Source organism: Colletotrichum phormii (assembly GCF_030913505.1).
Source record: "Colletotrichum phormii strain CBS 102054 chromosome Unknown BDP81scaffold_11, whole genome shotgun sequence".
Lineage (NCBI taxonomy): Eukaryota > Fungi > Ascomycota > Sordariomycetes > Glomerellales > Glomerellaceae > Colletotrichum > Colletotrichum phormii.
Genome location: NW_026851453.1, coordinates 1,572,351 through 1,589,030, shown reverse-complemented (window position 1 = coordinate 1,589,030; position 16,680 = coordinate 1,572,351). Strand labels below are relative to the sequence as shown.

The following is a 16,680-nucleotide window of genomic DNA, read 5'->3' as shown; positions in this document are numbered from 1 at the left end:
AGGGGGTCCCACAGGGGGGTACAGGGCCAGGCTTAGGGGGTGTTAGTGGTGTCGATGGGGCTCGACGAAGCGAGCGGCGTCAACCTGTGCAGTGACCTACACCGAACACAATGGAAGGATAGGTGAAGCAAAAGACTGTATGCTATCGCTGAGGAATAAAGAGTTAGGTATACACAAAATGCCGATTACCGAGGCATGCTCCAAAGCCCGTAAAAATTACCACCAGTACGCCGAAATGCCCAAGTTTCCTGACTCGACTCAAATGTTGGTTGCTCACAAGTTGGCGTGGGGCTTGTCAAAGGGATCGCTCTTCATCGCTTCCTCGACCTCCTTGTACGCGTCGTATCCGTACAGCCAGGGCTGCACCTCGGGGCACGTCCACCTGCTGGGGAACGCTCCCTTCAGCTCTTTTCCGAGTTGCGACAGGAAGATCTGATCTCTAGCCTCTTGCTCGGGGCCATCGTTCATGTGGAAATCGTGGCGCTAAGAATTGTTAGTACCTGTCGGACGATCGATATCCTGAGATCTGGTGATAAAGACTGACCTGCTTGAATGTTTCCCTGACGATAGACTCGCCACGAGCTTTGCGCAACTTTTCGTATGACTTCAAGGCGGCAGGTAATTGTGATTTAGACTTAATGTGACCGAGCAGCAGTCCGAGGACTGCACCATCCTCCACAGCTGAGTTGGCACCCTGGGCGAGGTAGGGTAGCATGGGGTGGCATGCATCACCGCTTGGCAAGCGTTAGTAAGGGTTGAGATCTCAAATAAGGAGCTTGAATACTCACACAAACACGAAGTTGGACTTCTCGTTGACCCAAGAAGTCATCTCCTCTCCTAAGAAATTCGTTAGCTCATGCACTGATGCATCTAACCACAAACACTTACTGTGCATCAGCTTCCACTTCTCAACACTGTCAACCGAGCTGAGGAACTTCTTCAATATCGGGTCCCAGTCATCGAAACGGCTCTTCATCTCTTCGATCGATCCTGCCTGACGGCTCACACCCTTGGGAAGATCATCGGGCGTAAGCAGCACCAGGTTGTACATCTTCTCCGCTCTCATAGAGTACCCAACGCAGTGCGCACCGGGTCCAACCCAGAAGTGGACCTGAGGCTTCAGAATCCACTCCCTCAGCTCCGGATCCGTAACCTCATCAAGGTTGAGAACCACTCGGTAGGCCAAATCACCCGTTGCTAGGGGAGGGTCGTCCTTCTTCAGGTAGCACGCACGCGACCGCGACCAGAGTCCATCAGCAGCAACAATGAGATCCGCCTTGGCCTTGATCCCAGACTGTGTCGTGAGCTCAGAGATGTCGAAGTCGATGTTCTCGACCTTCTCGCCGAGATTGAAGGTGACGCCGAGTTCCTTGGCACGCTCATAGAGTGAAAGCTGCAGATCGACGCGGTGCAGGTCAATGAATGGTGCCTGGTACTTTGCGCGGATGTTCTTATTGAAGTTCTCCTCCAATGCAAGGACTTTTCCGGAGTAGCGATGCACCACCAAATCCGTCGGCTCAGATGCCGATTTCCACAGTCTGTCTGGAAGACCCCATTTCTGGAGAATGCGTGTAGAGTTGGGCGTTACTTGCAGTCCCGCGCCGACCTGAAGAGCAACATTAGTAACTTCATTCGTGGCTCTTGGGTTTTGAGATGGGGGTCACCTCAAGGAGCTCTTTCGCGGACTCGAAGACGGTGACCTTGTGTCCCGACAAAGCGGCTGCTACTGCGGTGGCTAATCCACTCAGTCCGGCGCCGACCACAATGATCTCCAGTTGGACTGGTGATCTGATGTGCGCTGTGACCTTCAAATTCATCGTTAGCATTGACGCGGAAAAGCCGTCTCATGAATGAGATTGAACTCACCGCCATGTTTCCGTTGCTGCTGAGTGAGGTTGCGTTTGCGCTGGGTGAGAACCACGAGTTGATCCAACGGAACATTTTAAGATTGCTTGGCGATGAGATGCAGGTCGGGCAAAGATACAGGACCAAAATCTGAAAGACGAGTCGCGATGGCAGGAATCCCTTACCCTCAAATCCTCAAATCTTCAAGAGGTGGTTGCAGCTGGGTTCAGCAGTTCAACCCATGTTCTTTACTTTCGCGGACATAGGGGCGCCGGCAAGTCCCTAATGCAACCCCCGGAGATCCCCCACATAAGCCGGAAGCACGGGATGCGTCCCACGGGGTACTACTAATTAGGTGGACGCCAGTGGCTGAAGGTGGTGGTCACAGGTGGACGGACTGCTCGGGATATCCGAGACCGTGCGGGTTATCCGGAAGAATTGAGTCCCAGACGGCGCCGGTTCGAGGATGAAGGTAAAGGTCACGGGGTGGCAACCGAAAATGGATTGAGATTGGTGGTACTGGTCAAATTGGAGGCGAAATCGGCAAAGCCGGCATGGCAACCAGCCTGTCTCCAACTCTGGTTCAGAAGTGATGGAACAGTCAGCTTCCAGACCGAGTTGTGGGTTTACTTTCGGGTGCGACTTCGGCGGAGCTCGAGCCGCTATCTGCCGAATATATGGGAGTTGTCAGCGGCCATCGGGAGAAAGGTGCGGCACATCATCGTAGACCAACATCACGTGCTTACGCGGCTCATTCCATCGGAAGACATTCAGATTTACATTCCTTACTCAATCATCTCACAATAAGCCCTTGCGATTGATCATCATAATCTTCAACGTCATCACTTGCCTTATCCCATCACCCCTCATTCTCATTACAACCCCGCACCATGGCGCCCAAGGGTCCCTTCAAGCTTGTCACGGTCAACACCGCACCTGAGCGGGCGAAGAGACTGGTCGGCCGCATGACCGAGGCGCTCAAGGACCAGTACACGATCGATTATGTCGCCAACTGCGAAAGTAAGTCAAATAAGTCATTGACAATGTAAAGTCTGTAAGCTAATGTTATTGATAGCGATCGACGAGGTCGAGATCAAAGTGAAGGAGCACAAGCCGGACGTCTTGGTATGAGTAACCCCAGCCGAATGAGATCTCTTCAGCTAATAAATCCGCGTAGTTCTGTGCATCAATGTGGACAGCGGAGGAGGCAGAGCAGATCCAGGCTACCGCCAGGTCAATCGTCCCGAACATCAAGACCCACGCCATTCCCCATGGGTTGCAGGTTGAGAGAGGGCCCGATGCAATTGTTGAGCACCTCCTTGAAAAGGTGCCTCAATTGCTCGAGAGCTAGTTTATCTACAGCATGAAGATGGAATGACATAAGTAACCTAAAACATGCCAAATATGAAGTTCTGATGCCATATTATGTGAGAATCGCAGTGAACGTTCTTCGTGAGTGAAGTGCATCTGGGTTGATGAGCCGATTAAGAAATTCACGGATTGAATCTCACAAAGTAAAAGTGTGAAACGTGCATCTGCATGTTTGATCCATCACCCCAAAATCTCAAATTGTCATCATGAGTAGGAACACTCAATGCACATGGTCGTCCAAAATTCAGGGGGTGGGGAGTGCATTCTGGGGTCATGATGAGAGCTTGAATTCTTGTAAACCAATACCTGTAACTCATGCATCGTTTGGTCTAATTCATTAAAACAGCTCATCGCCTGTGTCTTTATCACTTAGTGATCTAGCTACGCCTCCGTGCATTTGATTCCGTCTCATATCACATCCTCCTGTAGGCCTCACATTTACTGTCCAACCTCGTTTTGGAAGGTGTTGACCAGCGTGCCGATATGGGGAAGAATTTCGACGTGGAACTCATCGGCGTCCTTCAGGGTAACCTTTGGTTTCCGGCCCAGGCCGACTCCAGCAGGAGTTCCAGTAATAATCACTGTTCCAGCGGGTAAGGTCGTACTTTGAGACAGGAAGCTGATGAGCTTCGGGATGTTGAAGATGAGATCGCTGTATGGCCAGTCAGTATTGATATGGAACCACGATTAAGAGTGAACTTACTCAATTGGCGAGTCCTGAAGAACGTCGCCGTTCTTTAAGCCGCGCATCTTCAGCTTGGTTGGGTCCGGGATGAGATCCTTAGAAACCAAAGTTGGGCCTATTGGAGAAAATCAAGTTAGTGTCGTGATCCCGTCTTCATCCATATCACGGAACAGCTCACCCAAGGGGCAGGATCCATCGAATCCCTTAGCGAAGCACCATTGAGACTGGTTCAGCTGGTACGTCCGGGAAGAAACATCGTTGCAGGCAGTGTAACCCAAGACGTAGTCCAGAGCATTGGCTTCAGAGACGTTCTTGGCTGTCTTTCCCAGCACGACAGCCAGCTCAGACTCGTAGTCACCGCAGTCATCCGCCTGAGTTAGCAGGGGAAGCACCGTAGGCGCGGGCCATGGGTCTCCGAGGGCAGTGCTTGGCTTCCTGTGTGTGAGGTTAGCTCTGAGTTCATGGCGATTAACACCAACCCGGGCGATCTTACAGGAACACAGTCGGGAACTCAGGCAGGGCCAAACCAGTCTCCTTTGCGTGTTGAACATACTGTTTGTGGTTAGCTTCATGTCTCTGGCCAGAATAGTAGAGAAACATCATTGGCTACTCACGTTCAAGCCAATGCATCGGATCGTTCCGACTTCCTCGGCAGAGACGGGCGAGAGGACGCGGTCAATGACGGCCCGCTCTTCGGTCTTGGAACCCGGCTTGAGAACGCTGGATCCGGACCACACCACAACCTTGACTTCCTCGCCTTTGCGCACAGCAAGGCCAACATCAACAGACTCTGATTCAGGCTCGCCGATGAGAATCTTGTTGGCATCAGAACGGGGGACAAACCGCACGAAGCCTTGGGTTTGTCAGCGGCAGGGCTCTCATGTGAACATCCGTTCGTGCGAGGTGGACGACTTACGGGTGAAGGGCGTTTGTGTTTGTGAAGCCATGGTGTATGTGTTGTCTGGTGCGTTCCTCAAAGTCAGGTGTGCAGTGGTATCGTAAGATTCGAGCTCAAGTCAGTCGTGGAGTGGCAGTTCAGATGATATTCACCAGCAGGAGAGTAGAAGAAAGGGCCGTTCCCGCATCGTGAAATCCGACTGGAGCAAGCCCGCTGCCCCGCTGGGGTTCTTCCCCGCACAATTGCCGATGGTTGGGGTTGGTCGGCTCGGAGGTCCGGGAAGTTCGAGAGTTCGCGCCCAGATCTGACGCCGCGTCATGCTAATCGTAAGTCCATCCGGCATGATTGTTCAATGGCCCGCTGACAAATCGACGCCTACGGAAAAGCCGGGCAACTTAAAGGCGCTTGTGGGGTGTTTAGAAAAGGTTTGACCAGAGTGGACGTCTTGTGATAAGAGCTGCCCGTTGTCGGTCTCGGAGCTATTATTACTTGCTTTCCCTGTCACGGAGTCGGGTGGAAGCGTTCCAGCCTTGACAACACATACAACCAGAGACTTTGCACGAGGAACACCAACCATAGAAGCTCTCAAGCTGCTAGGAGACTGACGGTTATTGCTGCAACGATTGCACCCCGAAAGTCACAGATATCATCATACGCGGGCGAACAACAGCATACCATGTCCGGGGCACAGGAACAGGCGCCTCATGGCGCCGAGTACCGTCAGCATCTTCCAGACATCAGCACTCCTCGCTTCACGACGATGCGAAAACAGGATGCTCACGAATATGCCAAGGTGTTCAAGGAGAGCGGTAACCCGCCGTGGATACATGCCCTCTACCTTCATTGGCGTAGCCTCTTCAAAGAGCCATACACTGGCATTACAACAGATGGTGAGATCTGCCGTGACCACCAAAACCACTAAGTTTCCCGCCAAGAAACCATAACTGACACGGGTTTAGGCACGGTAAACCGGGACTTATTCAAAATCGCCGACGAGGGCGTGCCGATTCAGAAAATTGTCGATGCCACAAACGCGGTCCTGTCACAGCTAGATGACAAGCAGAAGACTACCCTCTCGTACCACGTTGATTCCCCGGAATGGCGGTCATGGTCGAACCCCGAATTTCTCCTCAGCGACAAGGGTTTACGGCTGGATGAGTTAAATCCGCAAATCCGCGACAGCATCCTCAAAGTCCTCGAGACGACGCTGTCACCCGAGGGATACGCAAAGGCGCTCAGCGCCATGCGCGTGAACGGCTTTTTGGGCCAATTGTTGCAGTCACCCACCATCTGCAACGAATTCTCATACAACTTTGTCCTCTTCGGACTGCCTTCGGCAACGAGGCCATGGGGCTTCTCATTTTACGGCCACCACCTGTGCCTGAACATTTTCTTGTACCAGGGCCAGATTGTAGCGTCACCGTGGTTTACCGGTGCCGAGCCGAACCTGATTGATGACGGCCCACACAAGGGCACCCGCATCCTCAACACTGAGGAGCGGCTAGGCTTGCAGCTGATGCAATCACTGCCAGCAGACCTGCAGCAAAAGGCGCAGACGTACAAGCTTCTCAAAGATCCCGCCATGCCGAAAGGACGTTGGAATCACGACGACCAGCGACATCTCTGCGGCGCATACCGAGACAACCGAATCGTGCCGTATGAGGGCATCTTGGTGTCGGACATGACATCCGAGCAGCAGCAGCTCGTTCTCGGTATACTAGAGCAATACCTCATCTATCTTCCTCAGAAGTCGAGGGAGATACGGGTCAACCACATCAAGTCTTTCTTCCAGGATACGTACTTTAGCTGGATTGGCGGCTACGGCGACCAGGACCCATTTTACTACCGCATCCAGAGTCCTGTAATCCTCATTGAGTTTGACCACCACTCAGGAGTCTTCTTGACGAACAAGGAGCCCGCCAAGTTCCACATTCACACTCTTCTGCGGACGCCGAACGCCGGTGACTACGGTATGGCGCTGCGGCCATTGATCCCCGGCATTGAGCAAGATTTTCTATGGGAAGGCTAGGCATGCTGAGGTCTCCAGGATTTGAGTTGAGGTCACATAGTCGATTGTATGTACTTTTAAGAAGTAGTGTCGGTCACAACGCAGTCCATTTTGACCATAGTCTGCCACCTCTCGCCCCCTTGGCCTCGAACCCTGACCTTACTGGCGTTCCGACGTCAATTCCGAACCTCTCATCCACAACTGGAGCATCCAATAAGCTGCCAATGCGTGTGTGTGTGTGTTATATTTAACGCCGTGGCGGCAAGGGCGCAGCCGCCCTTGCGGCCGACCTCGCGAAGGGTATCCCATCGAGTGCCAATTGGCAACAGGTACATTATGCCCAGTTTTGACCCACTTTTGCCCCCTCACCGCGGGAATACATGACGGTACGTCATCAACCCCTATATTTTCCCAGCTGCGTTCACCACCACAACTAACATTTCTACAGATGGGCAACTGTCGCGATGTCCTCAAGCGACTCTGATGCGTCTGATTCGTCAGCGCTTTCACATATCACCGTCGCAGTACTTCCCGAAGACCTTGATAGCGCCTGTACAGCTCAATGTAGGCCCGAGAGGTGTGATAACGCAACTGTACGCCCACACGAATCGCCTCCGCTAGAAAGGGGCACACCGGGCCAATTCAACCCCCTCGACCTGCCCTACCGCGCCGCAACAGTACGGGGTCTATCTACTACCCCTTTAGAGCTTTTTCAGCAGTATGTGCCTTTGAGGCTGGTTGAATCGTGGGTACAGTGGACCAATGAAGCCGCAGTACGAGGCCCTGTTCAACAACACTCACGATCCCACAGAAAAAAGACGAGGTCAGGGTGCCTGCAGTGTGGAGTAGCGCTTTGTAACTCGGATGATTGCTGGTACCTCTTTCATAGTCAGAGTATATAGACAACAGAAGTATCCATAATCTAGGCTTTTTGGTTGGCTAGAAGAAGTCTTGGCTGTCTCCTGAGTGGTCAGTTCCCCTCAAGGGCATGTACCTGTTGCCAATTGGCACTCGATGGGATACGACAAATAGTGGTAGCGATTATCACTCGTCTGTTGGTGATCCTATTGCTTGTTCTTCTTGTTGTTCTTCTTACATTGTAGGCAGGAGTCGGTCGAAGTAGGCAGTGACGGCCTGTGTGGTTGCCCCACCTTTATCCGGCCGTGATGACTAAGCCAGTTGTCCCACTTCGCCCAGGGCAGGTGCCAGCCAGCCCATGGTACCTGCCTATTACTCCTTATCAGCCTTTGCTGTTCCAACAGTAGCCCTTCCTTAGCACCTGAGCTGGAAATTGCCGGCCGGGGAAGAAAACATTTTGGTGTCTGGACGCCCCCAAATGTATGAGATCTCACTGAGTGATGAGATGAACTATTCTCGTTGAATCCCCATGTGAGGATGTCAAATGAAATGCTTTCCTCCCACTCACTCGCGTCTCAACGAGTGTTACTGGCTGCGATGGCGATGGGGCGATGGAAGAAGAAGAGTAAGGGACAAAGTGAATTCCTCAGCGATACCCCGAAGGCTACGCGGATTCCACGCGCCAACTTCTGCCGTTTTCCCGCAGTTCCCGCAGGCTAACGCCTCACCTTCTTCTTTGAGTTGCGCCGCGTCAACAACAACGTTCAAGGACGAAGTCAATTACGACGAGATACGCAACCGTTGACTCGTCGGTAGAAAATCTTGGCGCATATAACGCTATTAGTCGCAATCCCTAAAGCTTACATCAACGTCAACACACAGTCCACTGATCTATTGACTCGGCTTCCAAGAGACGCGATGCAACTTCCGCCGCACCCCCTGTACTCCCTAGAACTCACACCGCGCTTCGATGCGGACGGCGCGAGCAGCCTGTCGGTGCTCCTCCGCCTGCAGTTACCGGCTGCCAAAGCCCAGGAGCCCGTTTTTGTGTTCGATACCTTTTACGGCAACGTCCCCGGCCATCCGTTCAAAGAAGAAGACATCAACGTGACAGATGATGCCGGCCCCCTAGAGCTCCGATTCCACGACCTCCCTGCCGAGGGCCGGGACAAGAAACAGCACTGGTGCTTTACCAGAGAACCCCGCGGCGACATCCTCCTCCGCTTCGACGTCTTCCCGCGCAAAGTAGACGTCAAGACTCCGCTCGGCGCCCGCATCGACCTTCGTCGCGATCAGGGCGGCCTGCACGGCGCCGGCCGATGGTTTCTGCCCCAGCTTATCAATGATCAGCTTTTTACCGTTCTGGTAAGGTGGAACCTTCCGGCCGACGCGCCGGCGTCCACGCGATGCGTGTGGAGCTACGGCGAAGGCGCCAAGCCGATGGTCCGCGTCGATCGCTCCGAAGTCGTTCGGAACACCATGTTCATGGTCGGCCCCGTCAAGAGCTCTTCTGGGTCGTCGTCGTCTGCGTGTTACTGGTTCGGTGACCTTCCGCCTAATCTCGACCGGTTGAAGGGATACAACAGTGCCATGTTTCCGAAGATGGCGGAGTTCTTTGGGTCATCAGGTGGGACGTATCGCATGTTTATGCGGAAATCCATCGTCGGCTTTGGGGGGACCGGATTTGATGCAAGTTACATGTTAGAGTACGATGACAGGAGTAGCCATGTGCCGGATGACCGTCTCATCCTGTTGTTCACGCATGAAATGGTGCACAGCTTTGCCGCGATTGATTCAGGCGAGGCGAATGAGAATGACTGGTTTGAAGAAGGTATCCTCTGCGCCAATACCATTGTCTTGGGTCCAGAAACTGACAAAATGCAGGACTTGCCGAGTTGTATTCTTCATACCTCCCCTACCGCTTTGGCTTCCGCGGGAAGGACTTCTTGATCAACTCCATCAACGGTCATCTGCAAGGCTACTTCACCAGCCCTCGAATCCACATGGACATACGCGATGCGGCCGCGGCCATGTTCAACGATTGGTACGCAGAATGGATTTCCTACAAGCGCGGCTTCACGTACCTTCTTTTCATAGATCTGTACCTGCGACGACACACTCGCTCGAACGACTTTACCACAGCAGGGCCCCTTGACTCCATCGTTCTCGACTTGTGCAAAAGGCACAAGCAAAGAGAGGCTGTGGGCGCCCGTGACTGGCTTACGGCCCTGAAGACAGCTCTTGCGGGCGACGATTTCCCGATCGAACAGCATTACCAAGACATGCTTCGGGGGCGGACGGTCATGAACTTTGACGGGCTTTTCTTGGGCGAGCCATCAAATAGGTTGAAGACAGGGCAGCTTCCTATTATGGAGTTCGGGTTTGATAGCCGCAGCACGAGCTCTCGTGTTGTTACCGGGCTGATTCCAGGATCGACTGCGGATAAAGCGGGGTTGTGGGAAGGAGCTCAAATCGTGAGCATGTCTCGAGCCAGTGACTGCATCGATGATATCCAAGAGACTTACAAGGTGGTTGTTCAAGAGGGAAAGGGCACTCGTCTGATAGAGTATGTGCCTCGGGCGAAGAAGACTGCTTTGGCCTGGCAATTGGAGGAAAGCGACTGAAGTGTTTGCTGAAATCGGGTTGTAACTACTATCTAATTCTGAAGTACGTGCAGTGAAGTCTGTACGAAACAAAGAAGAAAAGGTAGGGTATAGCGCTCTGGTGTTGATTCTGCTGTTGATTGGAAAGGGGAGAAAATACAAGGGGCAATGGGGTATTCTGTCTGTGATGACAATGACAAGAACCAGAATGTGACCTAATCCACCACTGGAAACCATCTATCGTCAACCTCGAGTATGACTAGATCCTTGCAACTTTCGTGTTGAACTCTCAGTTGAACGAACCTTCCCCGGCTCTGACTGCAACGGAAATCAATCCTCCAAGAACCGAAACCATTCCGCCGATAACTCTCTGGGTCGTGGGGGACATCTTGTACTGCATGACCAGCGCATGCTGAGGTAGAGCGATGCGGCCACCCTCCTGATCAATGTCCACGAAGACATCGTCGTAGAGATGGAATAGATGTGTGTAAAACCCCTGATCCATCGACTCGGGCTCGCGTACTGCCTCGGTAAAGGCTTTGTTGGGAGTGGCGTGTCGGATCAAGGCCTTCCAGGGGGGAAGTGCCGTAAGGTTGGGAACTTCGATCTGCTGGTCGTTAGCAACTATGAAGATTTTAAACTCCGCTCGCAACAGGCAAGAACTTACGGGACGAAGTCTGGCGATTGACACAGTCGGGTTGAGGAAAATGATGTTTTTCTTGAGGAAGCGCTTGGTTCTGCTGGTGTCCGCCTCAAGCGCGCCCTTGATAGCTTTCACGAGCGCTTGCGTATCTTCGTAGTCGGCCGTTGCCAAGATGGCGGCACTCGGAGGCGAAGAGGTGGATGACTTAGCGAGAACGAGGACGGAGGTGCTAGCCATTGTTTTAGAATTATTTGATCTTGCTGGAGTATGGAGTTGTATCTGGTGTGTAGACGGTCTATTTCATCAACGTTCTCACAGAGAAACTCCAGAGACTTTATAATAATCCATCGACCGGAGACGATGGTAGCAAGAGCATACTAACCGGGGAAAGGATGACGATATCTACGCATTTCTGTGGAAAAGTCCACGGGGGCGGGTTGGTGGACATAGGTATATACTGAATCGAGGACAAGGAGTCTAGACAGCATGAATAAGTCCGCGATTCTGGGTACCTAAGGAAACATCACACGACGCCGATGCCGGGGACAAGATGATTTGTAACCGCAACTTACGTCACGACGCCCGGTAATGAGTAGATCAAGTTGTGCAGGAAAAGGAGAGCGCGAACGCGCGCATCAAGTCCAGCACAAGGGGGTGTTCCAAGCTGGACCAGACTGTGTTCCTAGGACTGTCAGTATGTCCACGGCTTGCGCCTACCAAGCTTCCCTCGGTGCTAGAACGTTGCACGTGAGCAAAAGCCATCACGCTGCCAGAGTCGGTCCAGTCAAACTGAGGAGTAGGGTGTTGAGCCTCTCGGTAGTATCGAACGATGAACGGCAGCCAAGATCCGGGATCGGTGAGTCCCGATGTGCTGGTGACAACCCGTGCGCTGTTGAATTGGTGGTGACTGAATCATTGCTTCGGACCGGCTTGCGTCGGGGTAACGGGCGCTGGATAGCCGGACACCGCCGGGACTGTGGTGCTGTAAGGTACCCTATCTTGGAGGCTCTGGATACAATCTGGCGATACGTGCGTACTCATCTTCCCCACAGTTGAAGTTTGGTCAGCGGAGAGAATGGCCCAAGTCGAGGCTGAACGCGAAGTCTTCAAGCTGTTGTGGTAGAGAGGCGGTGCAGAAACGAGGGAGATCTGTCAGTGACGTAGGCACTGTCTTCTGCTCACTAATTAGCTCCAAATGAATATCTCCACGACCAATGAGTGAGAACAACCCCTTGGCTAGCCCCAACCAACACTTTGTCCACGGCCAATGGTGACAGTTGCTCAAGTTGTCAAATGCAAGGTACAGAACACGCTCCGGTACAGACGCTGCTCAGGTACGAAGTAGCTAAGCTCTGCAGTAGGGCAGCTTGTCAAAGGGGAAAGCTCGTGGACATACGGATTCTTACTGATAAAACGTTCGTGGAGAAAGAATGATTGCCAAGGAGCGTCTGGCCACCACCCACCGGGTTGATAACGTCCCCCGCACCAACCCCAAAGCACCGTTGTGCTGGAGTGACAACGGCAGCCCAGCCTGCTAAGACCTCCTTCTTCCCGCGCTTAACTTCGAGTTCTAAAAGAATTCATCCGTTCCTCTTCTCCCATTATATACCCAAACATCCAAAATTCCTGGCGAACCATACCGCCCATCGCACAGAGTGAACTCTCAGCTGCAACATGTCTGCCGAAGACCATGAACAAGGCAGCAGAGACCAGGTGAGTTGGTGGATGCCTTTCAGATGCCTTCCTGTTTCCTACATGCAGCTGTTTCTGTGCCTTTCGCAACACAAGCTTTCCCTGCCCATCGTCCCCCCATCTTTCTCCACACCGTCGCTGAAGCTTGCGGCACTCCTGTTCATCACGGCCCCATCCCATGGGATCGGGACTCTGTGGACGCAGGGGTGCTCCATTTATTCAGGGCAGAGTATCCGTAATACGGCCGTCATTCCACGAAGCATCGATGCTAATGCCGCTCTTCGCAGTTGATTCCCCACGGAGAAGCTTCCGCCCCATTCGAGAGATTGGACGATCGACAGACGCGAGTTCAGGAAACGCTGAATCAAATATCCCGCCTCATTCCTAGCCAGTCTCCAACTCAGCCCCCGCATTTTGATGAAGGGGAAATTGAAGAACCTCCCACCAGCGGTCGTATCGCCGGTCATGCCGCCGGCCCCGGCGCCTCCACACCGCCGTCCACGGCGCAGAGGACTTCGGTTAGCGCCGGTCAACTGACTCTCACAACTCCCCCGACCGCTGTCTCCAACACTGATGCAACACGAGATGCCGGGCAGGCCAACTTCTTGGTCTGTGTAGTGTTTTTGATGTTTGGTGCAACAGCAGCTCCTGCTTGTCGTAAAGAATTCAACCGCGCTTGCGACCTAAAGTAAGTTGACATTTCCATGTCAATTATGTGGCTTTTACTTGTACTGAAAGAGGCCAACAGACTACACACATGGCGGTTCCACGTCCACATCGACGATCAACGCCATATTAAGGCCACCGATATCCAGCGCTGCAAAGAACACGAAGCCACGGCCAATCAACAACCCGGGCCGAGACCCAAAGGGCTGAAGCCTGATCAAGCGAAACAGACGGCGCTATTTCTAAGAAAAAACCCCCTCGATCGATTCTCCATTGAGGACTGGTATCGCTTTGTCGACATCATCGCAATTCTTAACGACAAGCGTCCTCGGCCAGAGGAACGACACAGGAACCACCGCATTGCATGTATCTCGAAGTTATGGAGATCACGATATGGGCATAGCCTTCCCGACTACGGGTTGCATGGCAAGTTCCGGCTACAACTTTCCCCCCATGTTGTACTATGTAGTCCCCTTACTGACAGCTGTCTGCTAGTGGAGGTCAGCAAAGAAAACTGGGCTCTTATTGCGAGAAGCGTACGAAGAGCCATGGATATCGTGAAGAATCCCGAGGAAGAATGTCCCAAGTCTTTCATAAAGTCCGAAGAAAGTTTCACGGACCATAGCAGTAATGTAACTGTACAAACGGAGCAAGTCGATTTTGGTGGAACATGGGTCCCAGAAGTAGGCCCAGAAGGTATGGAATTCATTCGCAACATGTCGAAGGAAGAGATGGATTACTGCATCACCCTATGGGGTCCACCACCAGGAGACGCAGGTCCGGCGAGTGGACAACCTCGTGAGGAATGCAACTGAGGAGATCTAGAATATAAAGATTGTGAAGATAGAGGATTTACGACTTCCCCGTTTACTCATATTGGGATAGCATGCATAACAAGCGGGGGGTGGATCTGAGCAAGGCAGGGTATTAGAGACGGATGATTGACTGGGCGTTGGAATGGGCCTGATTTCATTGCATGTAAACGGTTATAGAGGCAGCATGGATGGATTCACACTCGGCAATTAATCGGATCACACAACCTTCATGCGCCGTGGTGCTGTGAGCACCACCGGAGTAAGATAGTCGAGATTACATACGCGAAGAAAGGATGAAAGTGAATTTTATCTTCGTTGATGAGCAGAGAGCTACATGTATTAAGCCTGTGGAACTTGGTCCTCCAATTGCGCAGTCCTACTCTATGGTGATAGAGCTTGGGCTCGCCCCTAGCATTTTTGTGTTCAATTCCTCAGCTTCACAAGACACGACTTCGGCTTCGCGAATATCCCCTCAATAAGCCCATCCTCCTCCAACTCAGCAGGCAGCCCCATAAAGTCCAGGTTCCAGACCAACAGCGTGATAATCAGTTTCAACTCCATATACGCCAGTCTCTTGCCCCAGCAACCTCGCGGGCCATGACTGAAAGTCATAAACGGACCAGCTTTGTTATTGAACACGACTTCGCCGTTCTCGTCAGGCTGCAGCCAGCGTTCCGGGTGGAGTTGCTCCGGGGGATATTCGGTCTCGGCCCAGTCTCCGACTCCTTCATTGGCGACCTTTTGTGATGTCTCGCTACGCTTGGCTTCGTCGACTTTGGCACCGGCCTCTGAGACCGTCTGTCCCGTCAACAGGAAGACGACGGGTGTTCCCTTGGGGACACAGTACCCAAACATGTCCATATCAACAAGCGCCTCCTTCATGATGGCTCCAGCGGGACTGCTCAGGCGTAGAGTATCTTCAATGAAAGCGTCGAGGTAGTGAACGTGGGTCTTGGTAATGTCGTCGACTGTAGGCTCCCGCTTCTCAGAAACCGCATCTGGGTATGCAAGTCGCAACGCCTCGCGCAACTTGGCCTGTATGTTCTGGTGAGCTCCGAGGTACTTCACCGTGAAGCAGAGCGTGCTGTGGGTTGAGTCTTGGCCGCCGACTAGATAGCCCCAGATCATGTCGGTCATCCGCGCCGAGTCAAAAACGGGCTTTCGGCCTGCGGCGTTGGCTGCTGAGATTTCGCGCGAGACGATGTAGTCAACTGCTGAGGCAAATTCCTCCTTTGAAGTACTGCGTGTCTGTTTCTCGACGGAGCGGTGAATGTGAGATTGGAGAATGGTCTTTTTCGAGTGGAATGCCTTGCGGATAGTCGGCCGATTGTCATCGTAGAGAAAGAAGAGCTTGGGGATAAGTGCACGGAAAGCACCGTTGACTCGTTCGCCCAGTATGGTCAGAGCGTTTAGAAGTTCTGGCTGCTTGACTTTCGGGAACTCCGCAAGTTGTGAGGGATCAGATGGGCGTGTTTCGGATGCGCTTGGTGAGGGAAGAGACCGAAGTCGTTCCAAAGTGTAGCTGTCTTCCACAGAAGTGCCAAAGGCCGCAGCGTTCATGATATCGTAGGTGAAGGCTTCCAGATCGGCGTCCGCTTCGAAAGGCCGGCCATTGGCGATGGTAGCTTTGGCTTTCCACATCTCTATGAATTTGTGAACCATCTTATGTGAAGCTGGTGCCGACACCTGATTTCTGTCAGTACCGCAATTCCCCTCGGCAGTCTGGTTTTGAAAGTAAATGTACCCCATGTAAGAAGCTCGGTGTCATGAGATCCTTGGTGAGAAACTTGGTGTCCTTGAAAGATGGATGTGAATCTTCCATGGAGATGAAGTGTCCCGGAATCACACTATTCCACGTTATGTTATTGGTAACCCCGCGGCCGAGATCTTTGCTCCGCTTCGCCATCAAGTCGCGAGCCTCGCGGTAATCAGCAATGACGACGTGCGGCCTACCGAAAGGTCCGGCAAAGAATTGGGCAATGGGCGTGTCGTGCTTGGCGAGCAGCTGCGTGAAGAACTTGAGCCAGTATTCGCCCGCATTTTCAAGTTCGATGATGTACGGCGCATCTCCGAGAATTCTTTTAGAAGAGTCGAGGTTGTACGGTGGACCCCAAGGAATCGGCTTGGGTAAGAGTCGAAGGTAGAAGAAACGAAGGGATATGGCAATAGCAGCTATGATAGCTGCATATAAGGCGAATCCCGCCATAGCGTTGGTATCGAGATGCTTTCACAATGGTGAGTCTGAGTAAAGCTGAGCGGACAAGGTATGAATAGTTAAAAGATGAGATACAACTCAGCGGTACGACAGACTTCTACAACAACGCTGCATCGCGAGTGTTTTGTATCTTCAAGATTAACGTGCATGAGGCCGCGCGGAGTCCGCCAGGTAAGCTTCGGATGAAAGTTGGTGCTCTTGACACCTTTCCTACCGAAGCAAGGGAGTGAACACTAACACTGCAGAACTGCGGCACAGCGGTCGCCGCGGCACCCGATTCGGTCTCGGCGCTGGCGGGGTATCCACTCGTGGCATCACCGGCCCCCTGTGCTGGCTACCACGGCCGGGAGGGGCACGAGGGGGAAGTTTCGAGTGTCATGC

General features: G+C 52.8%; 8 protein-coding genes across 8 annotated transcripts; 4 read left to right on the top strand and 4 right to left on the bottom strand.

The window, feature by feature from the left end:
• Nucleotides 1-273: 273 nt before the first annotated feature.
• BDP81DRAFT_320921 (FAD binding domain-containing protein) lies at nucleotides 274-1,817 on the bottom strand (the record flags this gene model as incomplete). Its single annotated transcript, XM_060584564.1, has 5 exons — nucleotides 274-483; nucleotides 545-734; nucleotides 789-837; nucleotides 889-1,606; nucleotides 1,665-1,817. The coding sequence occupies 5 exons, from the start codon at nucleotides 1,815-1,817 to the stop codon at nucleotides 274-276; spliced, it is 1,320 nt and encodes a 439-aa protein (XP_060445013.1).
• A 775-nt stretch (nucleotides 1,818-2,592) lies between these two features.
• Nucleotides 2,593-3,265, top strand: BDP81DRAFT_481774 (uncharacterized protein). Its single transcript, XM_060594974.1, has 3 exons — nucleotides 2,593-2,865; nucleotides 2,921-2,970; nucleotides 3,023-3,265. Exons 1-3 carry the CDS (start codon nucleotides 2,736-2,738, stop codon nucleotides 3,194-3,196), a joined length of 354 nt encoding a protein of 117 aa, XP_060445012.1. The 5' UTR covers nucleotides 2,593-2,735; the 3' UTR covers nucleotides 3,197-3,265.
• A 389-nt stretch (nucleotides 3,266-3,654) lies between these two features.
• BDP81DRAFT_320324 (fumarylacetoacetate hydrolase) lies at nucleotides 3,655-4,848 on the bottom strand (the record flags this gene model as incomplete). Its single annotated transcript, XM_060584517.1, has 6 exons — nucleotides 3,655-3,868; nucleotides 3,920-4,016; nucleotides 4,080-4,336; nucleotides 4,395-4,453; nucleotides 4,516-4,754; nucleotides 4,818-4,848. The coding sequence occupies 6 exons, from the start codon at nucleotides 4,846-4,848 to the stop codon at nucleotides 3,655-3,657; spliced, it is 897 nt and encodes a 298-aa protein (XP_060445011.1).
• Nucleotides 4,849-5,475: 627 nt separating this feature from the next.
• Nucleotides 5,476-6,828, top strand: BDP81DRAFT_320911 (uncharacterized protein; the record flags this gene model as incomplete). Its single annotated transcript, XM_060584563.1, has 2 exons — nucleotides 5,476-5,689; nucleotides 5,759-6,828. 2 exons carry the CDS (start codon nucleotides 5,476-5,478, stop codon nucleotides 6,826-6,828), a joined length of 1,284 nt encoding a protein of 427 aa, XP_060445010.1.
• Nucleotides 6,829-8,293: 1,465 nt separating this feature from the next.
• Nucleotides 8,294-10,289, top strand: BDP81DRAFT_472232 (uncharacterized protein; the record flags this gene model as incomplete). The annotated part of the gene is made up of 2 exons (XM_060594608.1): nucleotides 8,294-9,496; nucleotides 9,550-10,289. The coding sequence occupies exons 1-2, from the start codon at nucleotides 8,584-8,586 to the stop codon at nucleotides 10,287-10,289; spliced, it is 1,653 nt and encodes a 550-aa protein (XP_060445009.1). The 5' UTR covers nucleotides 8,294-8,583.
• A 268-nt stretch (nucleotides 10,290-10,557) lies between these two features.
• Nucleotides 10,558-11,148, bottom strand: BDP81DRAFT_450292 (uncharacterized protein; the record flags this gene model as incomplete). The annotated part of the gene is made up of 2 exons (XM_060592511.1): nucleotides 10,558-10,875; nucleotides 10,936-11,148. 2 exons carry the CDS (start codon nucleotides 11,146-11,148, stop codon nucleotides 10,558-10,560), a joined length of 531 nt encoding a protein of 176 aa, XP_060445008.1.
• Nucleotides 11,149-12,560: 1,412 nt separating this feature from the next.
• On the top strand, nucleotides 12,561-14,331 carry BDP81DRAFT_37532 (uncharacterized protein). The gene is made up of 3 exons (XM_060586717.1): nucleotides 12,561-12,624; nucleotides 12,891-13,291; nucleotides 13,352-14,331. The coding sequence occupies exons 1-3, from the start codon at nucleotides 12,586-12,588 to the stop codon at nucleotides 14,082-14,084; spliced, it is 1,173 nt and encodes a 390-aa protein (XP_060445007.1). The 5' UTR covers nucleotides 12,561-12,585; the 3' UTR covers nucleotides 14,085-14,331.
• Nucleotides 14,332-14,507: 176 nt separating this feature from the next.
• BDP81DRAFT_321297 (cytochrome P450) lies at nucleotides 14,508-16,290 on the bottom strand (the record flags this gene model as incomplete). Its single annotated transcript, XM_060584601.1, has 2 exons — nucleotides 14,508-15,770; nucleotides 15,829-16,290. The coding sequence occupies 2 exons, from the start codon at nucleotides 16,288-16,290 to the stop codon at nucleotides 14,508-14,510; spliced, it is 1,725 nt and encodes a 574-aa protein (XP_060445006.1).
• Nucleotides 16,291-16,680: the final 390 nt, after the last annotated feature.

Excerpts from the sequence above, each read along its gene's own strand:
- BDP81DRAFT_481774 (XM_060594974.1), top strand. The coding sequence starts at position 2,736 with ATGGCGCCCAAGGGTCCCTTCAAGCTTGTCACGGTCAACACCGCACCT. Across the intron at positions 2,866-2,920 it reads TTATGTCGCCAACTGCGAAA|CGATCGACGAGGTCGAGATC; the intron begins GTAAGTCAAATA and ends TGTTATTGATAG. Across the intron at positions 2,971-3,022 it reads AGCACAAGCCGGACGTCTTG|TTCTGTGCATCAATGTGGAC; the intron begins GTATGAGTAACC and ends AAATCCGCGTAG.
- BDP81DRAFT_37532 (XM_060586717.1), top strand. The coding sequence starts at position 12,586 with ATGTCTGCCGAAGACCATGAACAAGGCAGCAGAGACCAG. Across the intron at positions 12,625-12,890 it reads AACAAGGCAGCAGAGACCAG|TTGATTCCCCACGGAGAAGC; the intron begins GTGAGTTGGTGG and ends CGCTCTTCGCAG. Across the intron at positions 13,292-13,351 it reads AACCGCGCTTGCGACCTAAA|ACTACACACATGGCGGTTCC; the intron begins GTAAGTTGACAT and ends AGAGGCCAACAG.